The sequence below is a fragment of the Protopterus annectens genome, chromosome 7.part0 (assembly GCF_019279795.1).
Source record: "Protopterus annectens isolate FY-2018-M chromosome 7.part0, PAN1.0, whole genome shotgun sequence".
NCBI classification, from domain to species: Eukaryota; Metazoa; Chordata; order Ceratodontiformes; family Protopteridae; genus Protopterus; species Protopterus annectens.
The window spans coordinates 1,175,725,479-1,175,748,282 of record NC_056739.1 but is presented as its reverse complement, the minus strand read 5'-3'; the positions used below and the strand labels follow the sequence as shown (position 1 = coordinate 1,175,748,282).

The following is a 22,804-nucleotide window of genomic DNA, read 5'->3' as shown; positions in this document are numbered from 1 at the left end:
CTGCTGCTGCTTCTAGCTCTAATTAGTGAATGCAGCATGCACTCATGGGGGGAGGGGCTATTATCAGTGCCTGCAGAGATTCCCCCAGTTAGGGGTGGGGTTAGGGTCTTTTTATTACTTGGGTAGGTGTTCTGGTCCTTCAACCTTTTTTATCATTGTCTGGCTGATGTTCACAATATAATGTAAACCATTCAATTGACTGGAGCATGTTGTCTAAGTCTCCTACCTTCAACTTTGAAGTAGGTGCCCAAATAACCATCTTAAGGAGGACCTTGATTGTTTTAAACATCCATTCTTACAGTATGGCTTGTTTACTAAGATTATTTGGCAGTACAGATGTTAAAAGGCAATACTGGGGAAGATCAAGTCATTAGAATGTCTAATAAGTCATTGTTTCCAATGTTGGACTGGTTCTAGTGGGCTGGTTATCAGTTAGAGTAAGATGTCTCTAAATTGTGTTTTTACTTGGCCTAATATGTTTGGATTAAAATCACCCATTAAAATAGTATATTGAGTTATGTCACTGGGATACATTGCTTTCACTGTTTGTTCGAACAGGTTAAGAAAGAAGGTTGGGTTACATAGATGATTGCTATATGGATCATGCAGATGGGATCTGGAATTTCGACTGCAGAATCCTACACTAAGGCACTGTACGAGCACATCCACTCATGCATGAATTGTGCCATCCCAAATAGAACCAAGATGCTCTTCTCCAAAAAAAGGAAGCCAATCTGGTGGTCCCCTGCTATAAACAAACTATACAACAGAAGGAAGAAACTGTTGCAGAAAAGAAGAAAATCCCAGGATGCAAAAAACTCCCTCACCAGCCTCAGTAAGATGCTGAGATCCCTCATAAAATCCTCAAACGCTAGTTACAAAAATAAAATTGCCAAAGATTCCAAAGACAACCACAAGGCATTCTATAGTTATGTCAAGAATCTAAATGGCAATGCTCAGATCTGCTCTGAGCTACAACAGAATGGCATTAAATATACTGATCCCAAGGATATTGCCAATATCCTGGCAGATCAATTTACTGCCAACTTCACTCCCCTCTCACCCCCTAAAGGGCCCATCTCAATACCAAAAGACTGCCAAATTCCGATAATCACAGCCACACAGGTAGAAACAGCACTCTCCAAAGCTAAGAATACAGCATCCATGGGACCAGATGACATCCCAGGCTGTGTACTACATGAACTACAAAATGAACTGGCACCCCACCTAAGTGTCATGTTTAATCATAGCCTCACCTCAGGCTTCATGCCCACTGAGTGGTGCACAGCTACAGTTATCCTGCTCCACAAGGGAGTATCCGCCTTGGATCCCGGGAACTACTGTCCCATCAGTCTGACAAGCCTGATCTGCAAGGGCATGGAACGCACTATCATGGAACTTATAGACAAAGACATTGGCAACCTTCAGACACTGGAGCCCACCCAGTTTGGGTTTGTGAAGGGCCGATCTTGTCTCCTGAATCTGAGTGACTTTTTCGAATCAGTCTCCAGAGCTGTGGATAAGGGTAAGGTGGTCCACACAGCCTATCTGGACCTCGCCAAGGCCTTCAACACCATCCCCCACTCTGGAATCATAGATAAACTTACTAAGCTGGGCATAAATCCCTACGTCACTTGATGGGTTGCCAACTGGCTTACTGACAGAACCCAGACTGTAAAAGTAGCCGACTCCAAATCCAGCTCCAGACAAATGACAAGTGGAGTACCTCAGGGTTCAGTCCTGGGACAACTCTTGTTTGGCATCTACTTCTCTGAAGTACAGGCCAACACTAAGGGACTCTGGCTAACAAAGTTTGCAGATGACTGCAAACTGGGAGCCATTATTGAATCCCCAAATGATGTGGATATTCTACAAAAGGGCCTTACAGAAACAAATGCCTGGTGCCAGAGCCATGGCCTCAAGCTTAATGCCAAGAAATGTATAGTTATCCCCTTTGGAAAGAAACATGTACCCATGAACTACCACATAGGTGGCAGGACACTAAACATCGAAAGTGTGATGAGAGACTTAGGGACACAAGTGGACTGTGGTCTCACTTTCGATAACCACATCGCCACAACAGTCAGGAAATCCTTCTACGTGGCACACCTCATCACTAAGGGCTTTTCATCCAGAAAAAAGGAGGTCATTGTCCCATTGTACTCATCCCTCATTAGACCCATTATAGAGTATAATGCCCCATTTGGTATGTACCTCACAAGACATCTGCAACAGCTGGAAAGGCCACAGAAATACCTCACTAAAAGAATCACAGGCCTAAAGCAGATGCCATATGCTGACCGTCTAATAAAACTCCAGCTATACTCTGTGGCATATCGTTTACTCAGAGGCGATCTCTGCTTAGCATACAAGGCCATGTCAAACCCTGAGCTGTTGGACATGCTCCACTTAAAGAAATCCAAATCCCTCAGAGCCACATGCTCCAGGGATCTAAACCTTATCATCACAATGAACAAAACATGCTGGAGGGATAGGTTCCTGAACCAGAGACTCCCCATACTCTGGAATAGACTGCCCATTCATGTCAAGTAGAACACCTCATTGGCCCTCTTCAAAAGGAACCTTGGTGATTGGATGGGAGATAGGAAATTCACCCCGGGGATCATGTCAGTCACCCTGCTAGACAGGGGCACAGAGAAGTAAATATTGTGGGAAAAAGTTTCCAGAGAATTGTTATGGCTAGGCTTGCATAGGCCTTAGGGCAGATAGCCTAGTACCAACCTATGAACCTATGAACCTATAAGGGTATGGGTGCCAAGCATGATCTGTGCTTTTAGCCAAATAGGAATAACATCTTTGAGTGGATTTGCTTGTTCTATGTCAGTAAGTGCAATACTGAAGCGTTTGGAAATAAGAAGCATAACACTATCTTTTATTTGCAGTCCGTGTCTATTATCCATGTAGAGTGAATAGTTTAGTTGTACATAGTTGGTGGGATAGAAATAATCTTAATCAGATTTCTGTTATACCTAGAACATGAGGCTGACCTAGAAGACTGCCTTCCAGAAGGATCCAGTTGTTATTCACACTGTTATAGTTTATCACAGCTACCCTTAAATATTTATGCTGGTATAGGAGATGGGGTGAAGTAGTGGTTTGATTTAGTAACAGACCAGGATTACAGTGTGCATCATTAGAAATCAGTAGTTTGATAATAGATAAGTATAGCATTATGAGGTTCTTTTTGTTTGTTTTGAGAGGCTGGTATGTGAATAGATGTTGAGTTAGGAGTGTAATTTGTGCAATGAATTGTTTTTCTGTGACATGTAATTTGTTTTGGAAATACTGCTAGCAGGCTATGAGGCTGTGTTATGTATGTCAGTGCTTCTCGTTGGTATAGGTTTTCACAGGTGCGAGGATGTGTGTATGCTAGAAGTGCGCATGTTAGCAAAAAAATAAAAATTGCTCTGCTGGTGCATAGACAGAAAACCCAAAGCTCATTGGTATAGTTGTTCAAAGGTGCACAGATATGTGTCTGCTAGAAGTGCACATGGTAGCGCTGGTGTATAGACAGAAAACACAAAGCTACTGGAACACAGAGATGCAGCACCTTTTATTGCACTCACATAGGTTTTACAAATAGTTGAGCTTTCAAACTAACAGGAATCCTTCATCAGAGTAACTCACTTGCTGATTTTAAATACAATGCTTTAACAGCATCTTTTTTCTAGCAGCTGAAGTACATTGCTACTCAATCAGAATGCCTGGAGTTTGTGTGCAGATAGTATTCTACACAGGCTGTAGTTTAGCAAACTGAAAGAGAATGAGACAAGAAGGTTCTCACAGATACTTTTGAAGGGCACACAACTCAACCCAGTTTTGTTACATTTACAGTTTTCTGAATATCAAGTCTTTCCTGACTTATGCTTATTAGTGTTTAGATCAGACTGTTACCTATACTGCAGCTACTCTCTACTCAAGTCATTACGGAAACTCCACTACGCTTAATAGTGATAACTACATGAGATAGCCGGCATTTTGGTTTCAGGGTAAAATAATCAAAATCATTCATTACCATTTGTGTCCACTGTTAATTATTCAGAAGGAAAACGTCTTAAGTGGTATGGTATCTAATAAAACCAAGATCCAGTTCAAACTAGTAACTCTTTCAATGAATAACACAATTAGCTTACGCTCCACTGTTCTTCTTCCAGAGGTGTTTGGAAATGTCCTTGAAGAACTGTTTACTGACAAGTCAGATACACATGAAAAATGTGCTGCCATTTGGCTTGTCAGTCATTTTGTATGTAACTGTGTGTGAGGACATTTCCTGCATTAATTAGATAACCCGCATTCTTATAAAAGCATGTAAAAGAAGCCTGTACTCTTAATTCTTCTGATGTTCATCATATTGATCACTGCTGCAGTAGCCTTAGCTACAAGGGTTATATCCTGACAAGGATGGGAGATAGGAAATTCACTACGGGGATCACTTCTGTGGCTCTGCTTGACAGGTGCACAGGAAAATAATTTTCTTAGTTGGCAAAAGCCAGGGTACTGTTTGGCTAGGCTTATGTAGGCCCTAGGGCCAATAGCCTAGTAACTACCTATGAACCTATGATATAGCAGCCAGAAAGATTCCAAATCTTCAGGGCACCTTCCACATGGCAAAATTGTCAAGAAGCACAAGCTGAGCTAATTAAAAGACAAGTTTGGGCACAAAGTCCTTCAGAAATTTACTACTGCCAAATAACTATGCTGCTTTGAGGCTTCTGAGGATCGAGAGTCAGGCTGTGCTTTCCTTTGCTTGGAAAAATTATGTTTATTTTTCTTTTGTTAGGCTATGGCCAGTGGTACTGTTTTGTCTGAGTTTGCATGGCTGCATTCTCAGAACCTCCAGATGATGTTAACAATTAGATTTTAAATTCTCCATTGGATAGAGATTTAGTGTTTGGCCCCTCTGCTGCAGAGGTGATCAAAAAGTAAGATAAAAGGGCAAGCTGATCCAGGGAATTTCTACAATTTTTAGCCCTCCTTTTACAAACTGTTCAAAGGATTTTTTGTAATCTCCTTAACCAATGTTGGCAAAAAAACAGAACAAACAGCTTTAAAGTATTCAGATACACAGATGCTTTAAGAAAAATGGCAAGGATGTTCAAAAGGAAGTCTCCAACCTCTCAAAACCAATTATAGTTCCCCTCCCATCCTGGCCCTTTTTTTAACTTCCAAAAAGTCTGAATCTCCATTTTCCCTTTGGCTGCAGATTGTTTCAGACAAATGGGTTCTGAAAATCATCTGTCAGGGTTATAGATGGTACTGGGAGGAAACTCCTCCTTTCCAAGGGGTCACTTCTCATCCTCCAGATCAAACTCTCATTTTTACCCGTTAGTCATCATATGCTGTTCCCAAGGAGTGATAGAACGAGTTCCTCCTTCCCAGGTAGGGGAGGGTTTTTATTCAAGGATGTTCCTAGTGCCAAAGAAAGAAAATTCCTGGAGACTAGCTCTGGATCTTTCTACCTTTCCTAAACCTTGTTTGGGATAGTGCCCAAATTCAAAATGATGTCAGACTGTAACATGTTACCTCTCCTTCTTCTTTTAAGTTCTCTGATAATACTAGACTTAAAAGGTGCTTATCGCATCCCTAATCATCCAGACTTCAGATATTCATTAAGGTTTATGGGTCTGGATCACATTATCAGTTCTCTGCCTTACTCTTTGGTCTATCCACTGCAACAAGAGTTTCCACAAAGTGCCTAGCTCCAGTTATAGCTCATTGAAGGCTACAAGGCATCCACATTTTTACATATTTAGACAAGTAGCTTATCTTTAAAGAGTCTTTCTCAAAGTATCACAAATCTCTCTCTTGAGTGAGATCTCTTGGGATTCCAAGTGAACATTCAAAAGTCTTTCTTGACTCCTTCACTTAGGATTGTGTTCTTGGGATGTCAACTACACACCTCAGTTCCATGAACTTTTCTTCTACCAGAAAAAAAACAGATCTTTACTTAGCTCTGTTTCTAAGATTTTCTACTTAGACTTCAATCACTTGAGGGAATACCTCAGGGTTTTGGGTCTCATGGCATCCATGATTCTCATGATACACCTGGCAAGACTCCACATGAGAAAGATACAATGGTATCTGAAATCTCTTAGGTCCTAGCATCAACACTCTTTGTCTTTTCAAACTGCAGTGCTTTGTTTGCCACAAGATAAATCTTTTGGTAGACACAACAAATATCCTTAAATCCAAGTCTCCCCTTCTCTCTCCCTGCTCCAAAGCAGTCAGTCACCACAGACTTTTCACTTTGCAAGGGAAGCGGTTTCAGGAGGGGTAAAAGTGCAGGGGGTGCGAGACACCAAGGACAAAGGCAAGCACATAAATATCAAGGAGACGCTTGCCCTGATCAAAGCACTCAACTCTCTGAACCATCCTTTGTCCCGAAGACCTCTTCTAGTAGTTGATGTATCACATGACTGTGGTATTATCTGCAACAAGCAAGGGTGAACCAGGTCGTATCCCTTTTGCAGACTAGCCATGTCAGCTTGGGATATAGCTTCACACCACAATCTCTCTATCTATAGGCATCCTGCATTCTGTCAGAGCAAAACTGTATAGGAGACAAGCTGAGCATGACCAGAGCAGACACTCATGAATGGAAACTAGATCGGGGGGGGGGTCTCCATTTGTGGGGAGTTCCTCAAGTAGGCTTCTTTACCTCCTCTCTGATAAATCAACTGGTAAGATTCTGTTCTAGGACTCCAAGAAGGCCTGGAAGACTGATGCCTTTTCTTTTCATTGGACAGGAATGTTCCTGTATGCTTATCCACCCTTTCCACTAATATTCAGGGTATTTCTGAAGATTCAGAAGGAATTCCCCAAGATCATTGTGGTGACTCCCTTCTGGTCCAGGCAACTGTGGTTTTCTCTTCTTTTGGAAATGGCCAGGGGCAATTACCACAAGCTTTCTTACAGACTGGATCTACTCACACAGCAACAGGAGTGTTTGATACATCCTGACATCAATCATCTTCAATTGGCTGCCTGGAGGATAGAGTCTTTATTCCTTTTAGATGCTTGTTTACTGAGGATGTGCAGCAATTACTAATGGAAACAAAACGCCCAACACTAGAAAATCATGCATTAGCAAATAGAAACGTTTTTCTAGTCAGTACCAACAACACAACCAGCACCCATTCAGGGGCTAGTTGTTTTACAATGTTTGTATGAGTTACTATCCATCGCCTTTCTTATTCCTCTATCAAGGTTTATTTATGGGCCATCCAGCATGTCTGCCTGTGGAACCTCTTCTTTCAAGGCAGTCTCATGCCAAAATGTTCTTGAAAGGTGTTTTGCATAAGAGGCCTCCAAGAAAACCGGTGGCCCCTCCTTGGGATCTTAATTTTGTGTTAGAAAAGCTAACACTTGCTCCATCTAAACCAGTTAAATTGGCTGACTAGAGGTTTTTAAGATAGAAAACAGTTTTACTGATTGTACTGACCTCTGCAAGAAAGGTATCTGAGTTGCAAGCTCTTATGGTTTGTCAACCCCATATAATTTTCCATAAGGACAGGGTTTCTTTGAGATCGAATCCATCTTTTATGCCTAAAGTGGTATCCGAGTTTAAGTGAAACTGTCATAGTATCCGAGTTTATTTTAAGCAAAACTATCCATCTCCCTGTTTTCTTTCCTGAACCTACAAATGAGGGAGAAAGCATACTGCATACCATGGATGTCCACAGATATCTCAGGTATTAGCTTGACAGAAACGAATCTTTCAGACCTTTGGATCAATTGTTCATTTTTTGTGAAGGTAAGAAGAAGGGACAATCTGTGTCAAACCAGCCTGTTTCTAAATGGTTATCTAAGGCCATTATTTTTTGTTATATTCACCATAACAAATCTTTTCCAAGCATAATCAAGACCCTCTCTCCCAAGCCCTTGGCTTCATCTATGTTTTTTAGAAAGGGTTGAATTCTAGAAGTATTCTAGAAGCTGCTACTTAGTCCTCTGTATATACTTTTACAAAAGACTATATGCTTGATTCATTCTGTACATACAGATCAAGGTTTGCTAAGACCATTCTCCACGGCTTTTGGTCTGTTTTCCTTCCATCTCCCAACTGCAGTTAGCTAAGATAATTTACCCATATAGTTAAGGCTATTACAACAGTGTACAATATGATGAACACAGTACATTTGTGTAAGCAGAACTTACCATAAGTGGCAGTAGCCACTCCGCTATCTCACTAGTTTTTTGGTGTTTTTTTTTTTTTATTTTTTTAATGCCAGGGTGTGGGCATTTATTGTTTTGTTTTTACCTAGCATTGTCCTTTCAGGGTTCAGTCTCCTGCTCTCTGCTGGTGGGAAAGCTCTGAAGAGCTTTGAGCCCATCCTTGTCTTTTAGTCAACTAAACTTGAGCTGCTTGGGAGTTTGGGTGTGCAGAAGGTGCCCTGAAGTTTTGGAAGCTGGCCAGATCTTATATCCTTGGCAGAATATAATCCATATAGCCTAAGGCTACTGCAGCAGTGATCATTTGAACATCTACTGTTATTGTAAATTCAGCTTACACAACTGTACTTTCTGTAACACAACTCACATGTTTTGCATCTTGGTTGATTGGTGGATTTAATACGACTTCAGACTGTATTCTGTTCTGAACTCAGTGTGATTCTTTAGAGATGGTGGCTGTTTAAATAATAGAATGGGAAGTGCATAAAGTCTTACCATAACGTTCCATCTGAGTTGTTGACCTTCTTCCAGTCATCACTGATGGGTTCGGTTCTGAGCCCTCGGAACCGAGTCGGCCTTATACCAAACTCGCGTGCACCAAAATCTCTCGAGCTAAGCTGTTACCCACAATGCCCTTCACTCAGTTACCTCAGATAGAGTTTGCATGCAACATATAGAAGAAACAAAGTCAGAGGCCATCTCTGCGCAGAAACCCTGAAACATGACAAAGACCCAGAAGATCCGCCAGGAGCCTTCGGTGGGGGCCAGTGGGAGGGTGTGATGACTGGAAGAAAATCAACAACTCAGATGGAACGTTATGGTAAGACATAACGTCTTTATCTGATGTTGTTAATCTTCTTCCTATTCATCACTGATGGGACAGAATCCCAAACTACTTGGAGAACCTGAGTGGTCCTTAGAAGAACATTCCTGAGAACCATTGAGCTGAAGGTCGCTCTTCCCCTGGAGATCAGATCCAATTTGTAATGCTTGATGAAGGTATGGGGTTTAGCCCAAATAGCTGCTGCTCAGATGTCATCAATGGAGGCCCTGGAGTGGAAGGCAACAGAAGCTGCGATAGGCCTAGTTGAGTGAGCTTTGATTTGAGCAGGCTTAGGTTCATTTGTAAGCAAATATGAGAAGGTAATGCAATCCCTGAGCCATTATGACAAGGTAACTTTAGATACTGCACACCCCATTCTAGGACCAGAAAAGGAAATGAAAAGTTGGTCCGAATTGTGAAAGGACTTAAGTTCTGTCCAGGTAGAAACGTAGTTGTCTATGAACATCCAATGAATGCAGGCAGTATTCTCCCTTGTTTGAATAATTTGCAAAGAATACAGGGAGTTCAATGGACTGGTTAAGAGAGAAGTCGGAAACCACCTTGGGGAGAAAGGATGGGTTAGTACGAAGTGATACTCTGTCCTTATGGAAGATCAGATAGGGGCTCTTGATGCATAAGGCTTGCAACTCAGATATTCATCTGGCTGAAGTGACCGCCACCAAAAACAAGGATTTCCATGACTGGAATTTTAGATCACATGTTGCAGCAGGTTCAAAAAGGGTTAGAGAGAGAGACTGGAGAACCCGGGAGAGATTCCATGCTTCCACCGGCTGTCTGATAGGAGGTCTGCTATGAAAAAGTCCCTTGAGGAAGGTCTTGCAAAGTCAGGAGGAAATAAGCGGGACCCCATCTGAATCATTATGGAAGTTGAAAATAGCTGCTAAATGGACTTAAATGGTGGAAGCTGATGCACCATTGTCAAACAACTCAGAAAGATAGTGAAGAATAATAGCTGCAGGAGTTGAAAATGGATTTAGCATCTGATTATGTGACCAGATAGAGAATCTTTTCCATTTGTTCCAAGTTTTCTGGTGGATGGTTTATGGGAGGCCAGGATAATATCACGGACAGATGAGGAGAGGGTTTCCTGCCTGGCAACTAACGGAAGTGGAGAAGCCAAGCCATCAGCTTGAGAGTGGATAGATTCGTGGGAGTCAGCCCTTGTGGGTGAGATATGAGGTCCTGACGAGTGTCCAAGATCCAAGGAGGTTATAACAGGTGAGGTTGGAGGAAGGGAAACCACACTTGACGAGGCTAGAAAGGGGCAATGAGGATCACTTTGCTTCTCAACCAAATAGCTTTCCTTAAAGAAAGGAGGATCAGAGGTATCAGAGGATAAGCATAAAGAAGACCCGTGGGCCAATCGTGAGTCAAAGCATCTTTCGGCGACTCCCCATGAGGGGAGAAAAAGGGCAAAATAGCTACTGCATTTTGTGTTTGAGGGGGAGGCGAAAAGGTTGCAGCATGGCTACTCCAACGGCTGAAGATTTCTGCCATCACGCTCAGATTGAGAGACTACTTGTGAGGACGGAGGATGCATCTGCTCAGCTTGTCTGCAATCATGTTGGAGCTCCCCGGGATATGTGTTGCGATCAGAAAGCGGTTGGAAGCTATCGCCCAATGCCAGATTCTCATGGCCTCGCGACATAGGGGATAGGATTTGGTCCCTCCCTGTTTATGTACCATATGACGGACATGTTGTCTGACTGGATAGCGATCGTTCCTGAAGGAAAGAGCAGGTGCAATACTTGCAATGCCAATAGCACCGCTCTTAACTCCAGGACATTGATATGCAAGTTGACCTCTATGCTGGACCACGTGCCTTGGACTGACTTTCCCTGGAAGTGGCCCCCCCACCCTATCAGGGAAGCATCCATGGTCACTGTGGCACTGGGTTGGGGAGCATGGAAGGGATGACACCAAAGATTTTCATCTGTGCTCATCCACCAGAGGAGATCTTGTTTGTAGGAGTTGGTGATGAGAATCTGAGAGGTCAAGGGATGAAGATTGGCTATCCACTGGGACAGAAGGAGCCATTGTAGGAGTCTCATATGTAATCTGGCTAGGGGAACAATTGGGATTGCCACCGCCATAGACCCCACAGCCTGAAGAACTTCCCTTGCAGACACCTTCCTTCAACAGAGTATCACATGAACTTGTGCCCTTAATCTCTGAAATCTGTGAGGGGGGAAGAGAAACCAGACTTGTTTGAGTGCTGAATACTGCCCCTATAAATTCAAATTGTTGTGTGGGCTGAAGATTGGATTTTTCCCAGTGAATGGTGATGCCCAGCAACTCAGCTAGTGCTAGAGTGTAGCAGATGGTCCTGACCAGGAGGCGCTTGGTAAGGGCGGAGAGGAGCCTGGAAACACCTGGAATCCCTGAAGTCTCAGATGAGCTGTCACCACTGCTAGGCATTTCGTGAACACTCTGGGGGCCATCAAGAGACAGAATGGCAGGGCTCTGAATTGGTAATGATTGGCTCCCAGCCAGAAGTGAAGGAGACTCCTGGAGCATTTGTCCATTTTGATGTGGTAATACGCATCCTGGAGGTCTATCGAGCACATCCACACACCCTCCTAAAGAAATGGGAGGATGGATTGAATCGTGACCATGCGGTACTTGGTCTGAATCACTGATTTGTTTAGCTGGCTGAGATCCAAAATGGGCCTCCAGTCCCCGGTCTTTTTGGCACTAAAAAGAATCTTGAGTAAAAACCGGATCCACACTGGTCTGTGGGGACCTGTTGGATGACTCGTTTTTGACATAGCTTTCTTACTTCTGAAGCTGCCTCCTCCCTTTGACTGAGTGGAACATCAGGAAGAGATTTTGGAGGTCTTGGATAAGAGATCGGGTGATGTGATAACTTCTGGAAATTATTCTCTGCACCCACTGATCATTTGTAATAGAGTGCCAGGCATCTTGGTGCAGAGAGAAACGAGCCCCAACTGCTTCCAGATGAAAGCAATTGGGTAGCGCTGATATGGTCATCCCGAGAAAGAATCCCTGGAGTCCTGATTTTGGGGACCCCGTCTGCCCCAAAAGGGGCATCTTCCATTATTGGAACCCCCTCTGCCCCTGGGGGAGTCCTCACCACATGCCTCACGGTAAGGACCTTGAGACTTTTTGTGCCACATCTTTCCACTCCTCTGGTTCCTGGTAAAGGAAAGCTAAGGTTTGGAAAAATGTAGACCCATGGCAGACAAGGTCTTCCCATCCTGCTCGCACCTGGCTAATGTGTCCTTAACCTTAGAACCGAACAGAGCTGATGATTTGATAGGGGCTTTTAAAAAGGAAGACTTGAAGGAGTCCGCAAGGTCACAAATGGGCATCCAGGTGTGGCGTTTCATAACTACGCCTGCACACGCAGCTCTAGCCACCCCTTCAGTTGTGTGTGACAGCAGCCTCATGGACGAGTTGGAAATTGACACTAGGGTGGCAAGTTAGGAAGCAACTTTATCATTTATTATAACTTGACTCGCGAGGGTTCCAGAGAGCTCGGCGATGAGAGCTCTCTGAAGCCTTGTAAAATGTGCCAAAAAGTTCAGAGACCTGACAGCAAAGATCGCTGAAGCAAAAACTCGCTTCCTTTATCTGTCCACCACCTGGGACTCTCTGTTGGGTGGGTGGATAGCAGGACTTTCCTCTGCAAGGTCCTTTTTCATGACCACCGCCACCACCAAAGCATCTACTGGCAAACCTCTAGACCAATGGGGCTGATCTTCTGGAGAGGAGAGTATCTTATCTGATCTCCGGGGAATGGCCTCAATGGTATCAGTATTCTTTCATGACCACTGCACAATGAGCTTGACTAACTCATTGGCGGGGGGGGGGGGTCACCCAAGAAGTAGAGGGCCGAGAGCAGAAGGCCTGCAGGAATAAAGATTCCTCCGAGAAAGGGTTGGAGGGCTTCCAGTCACCCTTCTGCCTCAGAATTTCCAGGATGTCTCCAAATGAGACATAATCAGGGGGTGACCGTGGGGACCCTTCCCCATCATCGTAGTCCATATCTTCAGTGAGGGACTCCTCTGGGGAGTCCACGTGTTTCCTCTTACATGCCTGTTTCTGAGGGGGTTCTTTGGTGGGAGCATCCAAAGATGACTCAGAAAGGGAAATACCCTGTATAGGGGCTTCCTGGGTCTTCCGCTCTCAGAGTCCTGGGGCGGTGGCCTTTGATAGCTGCAGCTCAGAAGGAACGGGTGGTAGGTCCAATGTAGGAGGATTGCTCGAATCAAGCACCCTCTCCATCACCCAGAAAGCAGGCCCACCTGAAGAGGAATGGGAGCCCAGAATGAAGAAGACAATTTCAGAACCGGAGTCACACCCCACTCCACGAGGTCTGCTCCCAGAGACGGAGCCTCAAGCAAAACTGGTGTGGGAGTCACCCTTGGACCCGAAGATGGAACCGGTGAAACAACCGGAGCCGTGGCCGGAACCAAGGGCTCCACCCCCCCAAGCATGAGATTGAGGAAGGGTGGGTTTCAACGGAACCGACACCCAAAGGGGCCTCAGAGCCTCAGACACGGTCATTGTCAACACCGAGAAAAGGGGTCCTCTCACAGATGTTAGAAATATGAGCCTTGGAACAGAGGGGTCCAAGGGAGGAGAGTACGTGGGGGTCACTGGGGCAATGGACCCAAAACCCTTAGTGGGATGGGTTCTAGGAAAGTTTGTAATTTCCCTGGCAGTCAGCAGCTGATCAAAGAGGTGCACCACATCCAATTCAGATAGGCTCCTGGTGGACCTTACCGATGCCCCTGAGGGGAATCAGGCCGGTCCAAAAGGGATTAAAAGCTTGTCCGGGAAACGGATCTGTAGACGTGGAGCACTGGGTCCTTGGTAGTGGAAATCGGCACTGAGGATTCCAGCTTAGAGACTGGTAAAAGGGGAATAATTGGAGCTGAGAATGGGCTTGGAGCCAAAGTCACAGCTGGTGTGGAGGTCAATAGCAGCTCCGGAGTGGCTGTTGGAACTGACGCCGGAGCGGAGATGGGGGACATAGGTGCCGAGGTAGAGGCAGGCCAACTGGCCAGAGCCGAAATCACAGTGGGAGCCGTAGTCATCAGTGCCGGGGCCGGCATCGATGAGGCGATCATGGCAACTCCTGTATAAACCACTGGAGCCAAACTCAGAGCCGAGGAGGTCAGAACCGAGGAGGCGATTCTATGTTCCGAAGAAGTCTTATGGGCCTTATGCTTATGAGGCTTGCCCCTATCACCGGCCGGTGAAGTGGGGTCAGAATGAGGATGTTTTTTGTCAACAGATGGAGGGGTTGAGACCTCTGATGTAGAAATAGCCTCAGAGAAGGTAGAAGGAAGCAGGCCTTTGAGAATTAGTATATTATGTCGTTCATTTGGTGTCCGCTGACTGAAACTGGCACAAATGTCACAGGGAGGTTTTTGCCGATAAGTGCGGAACCCCCAAACAATAAACACATTCCTCATGCAGATTGCTATTAGGGAGTATTCCATTGCAAGAAGAGCAATGTTTAAACCCCATTGTCCCTTTCTTTCCAGACATATCAACAGTAAACAACACAACGCTTATCTAGAAAGGAAAAAAAGAGATAGAAAGTAGGGAAATACCAACAATGGTATTGGGAATACCACAAGGGTAAAAGGATGAATACCAACAATGGTACGAGAAAAAAGATACCCATGGGTAGAGCTGAGTAAGTTATCAGAAAAAAAAATAATAGTTTGACAAGAAAGAACTCACAAATACTATAAAATATGAAAAATACAACACTTAGCTGGAGAGATTGGTGAAACGCTGCTATATGGCTGTGCGGCAAATGAGATCTGAGGTAAATGAGTGAAGGGCATTGTGGATAGCAGCTTAGCTCAAGAGTTTTTGGTGAACGTGAGCTTGGTATAAGGCCGACCGAGTTCCGAGCCCATCGGTGATGAATAGGAAAAAGATTAACAACTTCAGATAAACAATTTACTGCTTCAAACTGCCCAGATAGCTGTATTGCTTACCTTTGTCTTTGTGGCATGGGTAGTGGAAGAAAGTAGTCCAAAAAGGACCATTTCACTCACCCAATTAACAAATTAACACATTTGAATATAAATTAGAAAAAGGCATAATAAAATGCTAAATTACTTCAGACTTCAACCTTATTTCAGTTTAATATTTATTCAGCCTACTACTGTCATCTACTGACATTTAATGTAATACATCACTATAATTTTAATCCTGCACAAAGTTTCTCAGCTGAGCAAAAAGCTATGTCACAGATTCAGTAAGCTTGATTACAGAAGAATCCAATTTAAATCTCTTCAAAATGCAGACCATAGATCCAACGACACAGACAGGTTCATAGGTTAGTATTAGGCTAGTTGCTCTTGCGAGCCCTTTTAAGCCTAGCCAATTTTCCTTTTTATGCTTAAAATAACCTATCCCATTTGGTTACAGACTGACCATACTGAGAAGGATTTCCCCTGATAAGAACTTTTTTTTCAGTTCCTATCCTAATAGTTGATAATCATAATAATAAATTTCATCTGATCAACTTTTGAAAGCTCAACATGTATTTTAACTGTGAGAACATACACCATCAGGAAAGGGATGTGTCATTTTTTCCCTGATGGCATGCAGCATCTGAATAGGAACAACTGGGTGTCATCCTATTTGGAAAGACAAAACTCCATAAAAGTCCATTTCATTAAGCTTGTCCCTCAAATCGGTATTTCCTGGAGTTCTGGAGGGGCTGCGGGCCTATGATTATTAGAATCCCCTTACTTAAATTAGATTCATCTATGCACTTGTCTCTGTTTAGTTATATTACATGTTAAATTCTGTTTTGCTTTAACTGTTTGTACTATATTTTTGTGTTTTGCAACGGTTTACAATTTGTTGGAGCTTTTCTCCCCGGGTCTCTGCTGAAAATGGGCCATCAGGCCCAGTCAGACACTACCCAGTAATCAAATGTAATAAACAAATAAATAAATAAATAAACATCCTCCAAGGTCACTCTATTTCAGGAAAAGGCCAAACTCAACAGAATGGTCTTTTAATGAGTTTAACTTCAATGAAAAGAACTCATCCTAAATAATAGAGAACATGTGGGGGGTGGTGCAAGGGATTTACTCCGAAACAATACATTTCTGTTATGTTTTCAATTCAGTTTTTGGTTTATAGATATTGGAATTCTGATCCCTGACTATTATTTGCAATTCAGAGATCAACATTTTAGTCACCAACCTTCTGAATGGGAAGCTTCTTTTTCATTTTCAATTCCAGTGACGAAAAAATGTTCCAATATTTCACAATGGTCGTCCCACATGTTTATTTTTACATGACATGGAAAGTACCAAATTCTTTATTCTGTCCTCCTCCAAACTGTTTGCAAGACCCTGAAACTGACCCAGTCTAAAACCTGGTATTATATCCTGGTGTTGTATACTCATGGAGGCAAAGTCTAACAATTTTGGTACTTTCAAAACTTCAGTAACCAATTTAGACTCAGTACAAGCTGCAACATGAACAGTTTCAACATAAATAGGATCAAACTGCTTTAATGGGTTCCATAACAAAAATAATTCACAACAAATCTTTCTTCTCTGAATAAATGTACCAAATACTGGCAATTTTTACAGTACTACAAGAAATAATAAGGGTAACTCTTTAAAATGTCAGGATTGAATTTCCAAAAATCTGGACTTTCATAAACTAAGTATGAGAATGTAATTTCTCAGAATATTCACAGACATATGGTGATCGCAGAGTTTATACACATACACACACACACACACACACACACATTATATATATATATATATATATATATATATATATATATATATATATATAAAATAAAGGTTTGAGGTATAGGGGCTTGCCCCCCCCCCAAAAAAAAACAAGTTTAAATAAAGGAGAACAGTGATGTCTGACATTTGATCATCTCCTGTTTTTTTCAGTCTTTTTTTTTTATTTCAGTACTCTGCATTGCCAATCCTGAAATTTCACTAATGAATCAATAATGTGACATGAATATGTACATAAGGCATTACATACATTTTATCTGCACCTCCACCAAAATGTGGTAATATTTTCTTTCAGTGGTGTATCTGCTCTAATCTCACTTCTCTCCATTATATATATGTGAAAGTACTCTGGGCAGACAGCAGCCTGAATCCCATTAGTGCTTCCTAGAAACTCCAGCTATTACAGCTAAAATATATTTATGCTAAAACATAGTTCCTCAAGGTAGCTTCATTCCAGACAACCAAACACCAGCCATATCTTCCCTGATCTGTAGGAGTTCAAGGTGCTTGAAATGAACACCAACAACTGCCCATCAGACTGCATTAACAGTTTCACTTACTCCATATCATAAGGATTAGGCACTCTCTGCACCAAAAGACTAACCATAACACCAATCCAACAGCTTTCAATGTGAAGTGTGTGTGTGTGTGTGTGTGTGTGTGTGTGTGTGTGTGTGTGTGTGTGTGTGTGTGTGTGTGTGAAAGAACATATTTCCCAGCAGGATACTGACTGCTAGTAAAGCCATTGGGATTCAGACTATCTCCTACTCAGAATACCTGACATCTGATAGGGCAAGGTGGGATTGATGTTGGTGCCTAAATTAAATAAAAAAAATGCAATGCTAGAAGAATTAAAAAAAAAAGGATAGCCATAGCTTGGGCAGGCTTCAAAATGTCTGCTGATGAACGGATTATGGCCAAACAGCAAAGATGGAAAGCCAACATTGGTTTTTAGTTGCTTTTCACTGGCCAAATGTTACCTTCAACATCAAGTTTAAAAATACATGCTTCTTATAATACCTGCTGAATTGTGCAACAGTCACAATTAATAATTAAAGAGTGTAATAGGTTATCTGATAAAAGACGATAAATTAAAAGGTGACATTATACAGGCATCATTGCCTTGTTTAAATGTTTTTTGGACTTGCACCATTAAGAAGAGTACGTGTACACTTTCAATATTACAAATGTATATGAAGTACATTTTAAACATTCTGGTTATGCAAAAAAGGAACTGCAGATACTTCAACGTTGTTCAGTTTGTCCAAATGTGCAACAGCAACTTACACATCATAAGAGTTTGCATCTGTAGGCAATAGTGCATTTTTTCTAGTTTGAAGAAATATGAAATAGGACATTAAAATAAACTATTCTGTTTTCCAGTTTTCCATTGGGTTACGTTCTTATGAATACTGGATCTTGAATACTGGTTAACACACATGCAAAAAAAGACTGTTAACATTCTTTTACCAAAGTACAAGCCATTATAACTGCATACTTACCAGAAGTAGGTGCACCATCTGTTAAAAGAATAATAATTGAAGCACTTCTTTCAGGTAATATTTCTTTTTTCTCAGCATCATCCAGCATATTAACAGCCTCCAGTACAGCATCATTGATATTAGTCCCTAATTAAATAAAACAGATAAACTACTGAGTCATTAAAGAAACACTGATTCTTTGGATGTGACTACAGAAATCATAGTTAGATGTGCAACTATTGTTCTATGAATGCTTTCAACTTTATTGCTTTTGCTTAATTCCTTTCAAAAAAGTAGAAAGACCAGCATACAATAGCACCAAAAAATACTTTAATAAAAGTATTCTTAAAAAACATTTATGGGGCAATGCCTAAATGCAGATACCTAATTGCATTTCATTAAGTGTTTAGGATCAAAGAGAAGTGATGGCTATTGTTTTTTTTTGTTTATTTTTTACTTTTGGCTATTTTCTCATTTCTCAATTTTCCTAGAACGTCATTTGCTGTTCTGAAGTACTATCATGTGGCTATTTAGAGATCTATTGCTAGACCCCCCCCCCACCTCATTTATTTACCTCTTGTATGACGATCTGGCTGCCATAACCAGTGTGTTGTCATACTGCAGATAGCAGTGCATTTTTTTCTGTAATGGACTAGTATTCCCCTGTACCTGACATGCCATGTTTCAGTGTGCATGTTTCTATAGTTTGATGTGAGCTTCCAACTACGACAGCCATGAAGTGTGTTGGCTGTATTATTTCTCTTTATGCCTGCTGGCCACCTGTTCTCTATCTGGAAAACAGCACAAACTGGATGAACTCACGTCTGCCCTGCAAATGAAAGACAAATTGGTGATAGCCCTTGATCATCCCTTCCCCTGCTGGCCCTAATGGGAATGAGAGGGTTATTCAAAACCAGGTCACCATTTCTAAGAGCAGACAGTCTACAGTGTGACATTGGGTCAGCTGCAGTTTGAAATTTTACTGATCTTCTTCATGATTTAAAGAGCAATAAATAAAACTCTCTTTCTGCTGGCATATAATGCATACCTCTGAAGTGTACCTCATTATGAAAAACATTCGTTATTTTGAGTCTTAAAAAGTCCAAGTCCCATATTGCTGCACACTGAAAAGGTCACAATTCAGCGTTTAGAACATTTTTTTAAACTGTTACCCATGGTAAGTAATACTGAATTATATTAATTAATGAAAAGAACATTTTTATAAATATAAACATAAAGTAACACATTGTAACCATTCTGTGAGCTTCTTAGATCAAGTTGTTAGAGAGTTGTTAGTAAATGTTCTGTAGTGTTCCACATTCTTGAGAAGGGAAGATGAGAGCTATGATCTAATGTACCATGACGGTACTGCTAAAAACATAACATATACAACAAAAGCACCTCTTTGCCAAATACTACTACATATTTGGGTTACTGTCTAAATCAAGGATGGCTCAGGGCTACAGCTGATTGTTTCAACAGAGCAGAGGCTTTGCCTGTGAAATCAACAATCAATCCAAAGCCTTAATTTCATTTACAGTGTTATAATACCCCTTTCAACGAAGACCAAGGAGGACAAAATAATTTACAGACTTCCACAATGCATAAACAACCATGGGATAAATTACATCCAGAAGAGTTGTACTTGAAACCCACCGTATGCAGCTGACTGCTGTGTGATATAAAACAAGTAATTAACCGGTAGAAAGCTCTCTGATTAAACAAGATGATGTCCTTCCTATTTATCTTTTCACCCTCTCTAGCCAGACATCAAGTAGCAAATACAGGAAGCATTTTACAGGAATTATAAGTATGATGGAAAAAGTGGAAAGTCAGGTATTTAGTGACAGACTGCAATGGGCATTAGGTGTCAAAGTCTTCCATGATATATTCTGCAGGCTGTGATTTTACTTTATTTGGAACATCTTCTCTCAGGAAGATGTTTGCTCAACTACAGCCCAGCCTCATTGATAGTAAAGGTTGCCAAGAAAATATAGGACAGGACTACAGTGACTCACTGGATTGTGACTGCCCTGGACATAAAAGCATCTATCTCTAGTAATCCACATCTATACTGTTTTCAGATGGCACCTGGCCCTGATATTGCTGTAGAGACCAAAAACAATTGTGACATTTTTCACAACATACTCCAACAAAAGAGTGCAAGAGAAATCTACTGCAAAAGCAACTTTCTATTCATGAATTCCACTGGTAGAAACAAAAATGAAAGAAACACGGGGAGAAGGGGAAGATATAAGACTGGCATCATGGCTTACAGGGACTAGAACTGAATCCTTAGTTATGACAGATTGCCTGCATAGTACAAGGAACCGAACACTATAATCTTAAGGTTTTAAGAGTACTGTATCACATTTTGTAATTCGAAGAAATTTTAAATGAAAAAATATCCAACTGTAAAAAATTAATAAAACAAGACCTAACCATTATATAAACAATGGACACACCATAACATTAGAATGGAGACTCCAGGGACAATATTAATAAAACAGTCAACTGCTCATGAAGTAAGTAAATAAATAGGAAGTGAAGCCAGATCATTTTCAGTGCTGCTTTGAAGACAAGAGCTTATTCTCTTCCTCTGGGACAGACAATTCAAAAGAATGGCCAAAGCTAAAGTGGGAAAGATCTGTGATACTGGTATCTTATGTAACGTTTGGAATTTTGCACACCTCTCTTCCTATTCAGCTGCAAATTTTGGCCTGGGGTGTAGACATGTACAAGCATCTTCCTAGTCAAGGTCCCTTTATTATGTTTTTAGTAGAAGTGATTGTTTAATTTAGTGCTGGTAGTTCAATGTATCAACCGTTACCTAACAGGTATTATTGTAGAATGTTACATCATTAGTTTATAAAGTTGTCAAAGATGGCCTGAATGTCACCAATATGTGATGGATTACTGGCACAGAAGTGATAGGAATTTCCACACTGCCATCAAAATGGCACTCTAGTATGTGAAGAATAGGGACTACGGTCCTTAAATCCATGTCACTATTCTAAACAGAATTGTTGGTCACCAGAGAGAGAGTTGGTCTCTCAAGTCATACCACTAGTGTCCAACAGATAAAAAAAATAAAATAAAAAAAAGAAAGAAAAGAAAACCAAAGTGCACACAAATCGGATTCATTGACTGAGTCACCAAATGCATATTCAACACAGTCCTATCGGCTTCCAAAATCCACACCCAAAGACTGTTCTCTGATCACTTGTAGAGCTAAGTCTAGCCTAGCACGCCATGGCATTTTTCTACTATTTCTCTCTCTTGCTCTCTCTGTGAACTAAACTACCTTCTTATCCATGGTAACTGTTTTGCTGACAATTTATTATTTTCACGCTCATGTTTTTTGGTACTCACCAGAAACTATTTAAAGTTATATTAACCCTCAATATCAAAGACAACAATGACACCCAAATCAAAACAACTTCCCGCCTCATGTATCTTGGTAACTCTCTTGACCACACAACCAGCTTTTAACCTCACAGTGACAAAACCATTAAGAAAATCAATTTCTTGCTGTTTGGAACAAGGAAAAATTCACCCTCTCTCTCAAAACCAGCTAGTAGCAATTGGCAAAGGAGTCATTTTAGTCCATCTTGAATAAGGAGTGCTCATTATAGCCTAAGGCATGATATGATTTTAGCAACAAAAAAGACAATCCTCAATAAAATAAATTGATTCATCACCTGCTCTCTTGTTCAGTAACACTGCTGCCACAGTCTCGGTAAAGCCAAATGACCATCAGTTAAACAAACAGCAGCCCTTCTTGAATGACTTCTCCTGAAACCCCTACTTCCAGAATCATATTCCCCACTTAAAGCAAAGCTCTTAATTACACCTTCTCCTACAAAGAAGCCACTTCCAAAATTCCACAACTATAAATTACCACAAAACCACTTACAATGCAATAAACATGCCTCTCAATACTGACTAACAAACTTAGGGAATCTTTCCTACCTCACATAAAAGACATCTCCACCTACTCCAATTTTACTCCAAAATTAAAAATCTATTTATTGCAAGAAGCATGGGGTAAGTGCCTTTAAACAATCCACATAACCAAACACTTCAGCTCTCCCACTCTCTTCTAAATTGAACTCGCCATCCTTTCCTTCTACATGTATTGGCTGACTATGGTTTGTATATACTTTCTACATACACTCATTCTTTTTTCTCTGTTGAGTTGTATGTAATACTTACACTCACTTTGTTAGTCAATGTATATACAATGTTTATAATAACAACTGACTTTCCTAGACAAAAATGTGACTTAAAATTCGTAGACTTTTGTCTTTGTAAAATTGCCCTCTATCATTAGTTATTTCTGTACTATTCTGTGATGTGCTCCCCCAATCTGCCCCTGAAATTGGTCCACTGATATTAGTGCTCTACCATACATAAACAAATTTAGATAGATAGATAGATAGATAGATAGATAGATAGATAGATAGATAGATAAATAAAAATTCTTCAACATTCCACAGCTTTCTTTCTGTTATGGT

At 41.4% G+C, this 22,804-nt stretch overlaps 1 protein-coding gene across 1 annotated transcript in view; it reads right to left on the bottom strand.

Moving 5' to 3' along the window:
* LOC122806145 (inter-alpha-trypsin inhibitor heavy chain H3-like) overlaps positions 1 to 22,804 on the bottom strand; it is a 1,222,311-nt gene that overhangs the window by 656,549 nt on the left and 542,958 nt on the right. Inside the window, exon 9 of the mRNA XM_044076382.1 lies at positions 18,309 to 18,434. Coding sequence (XP_043932317.1) covers positions 18,309 to 18,434 — 126 coding nt within the window. The remainder of the gene's footprint in view (positions 1 to 18,308; positions 18,435 to 22,804) is intronic.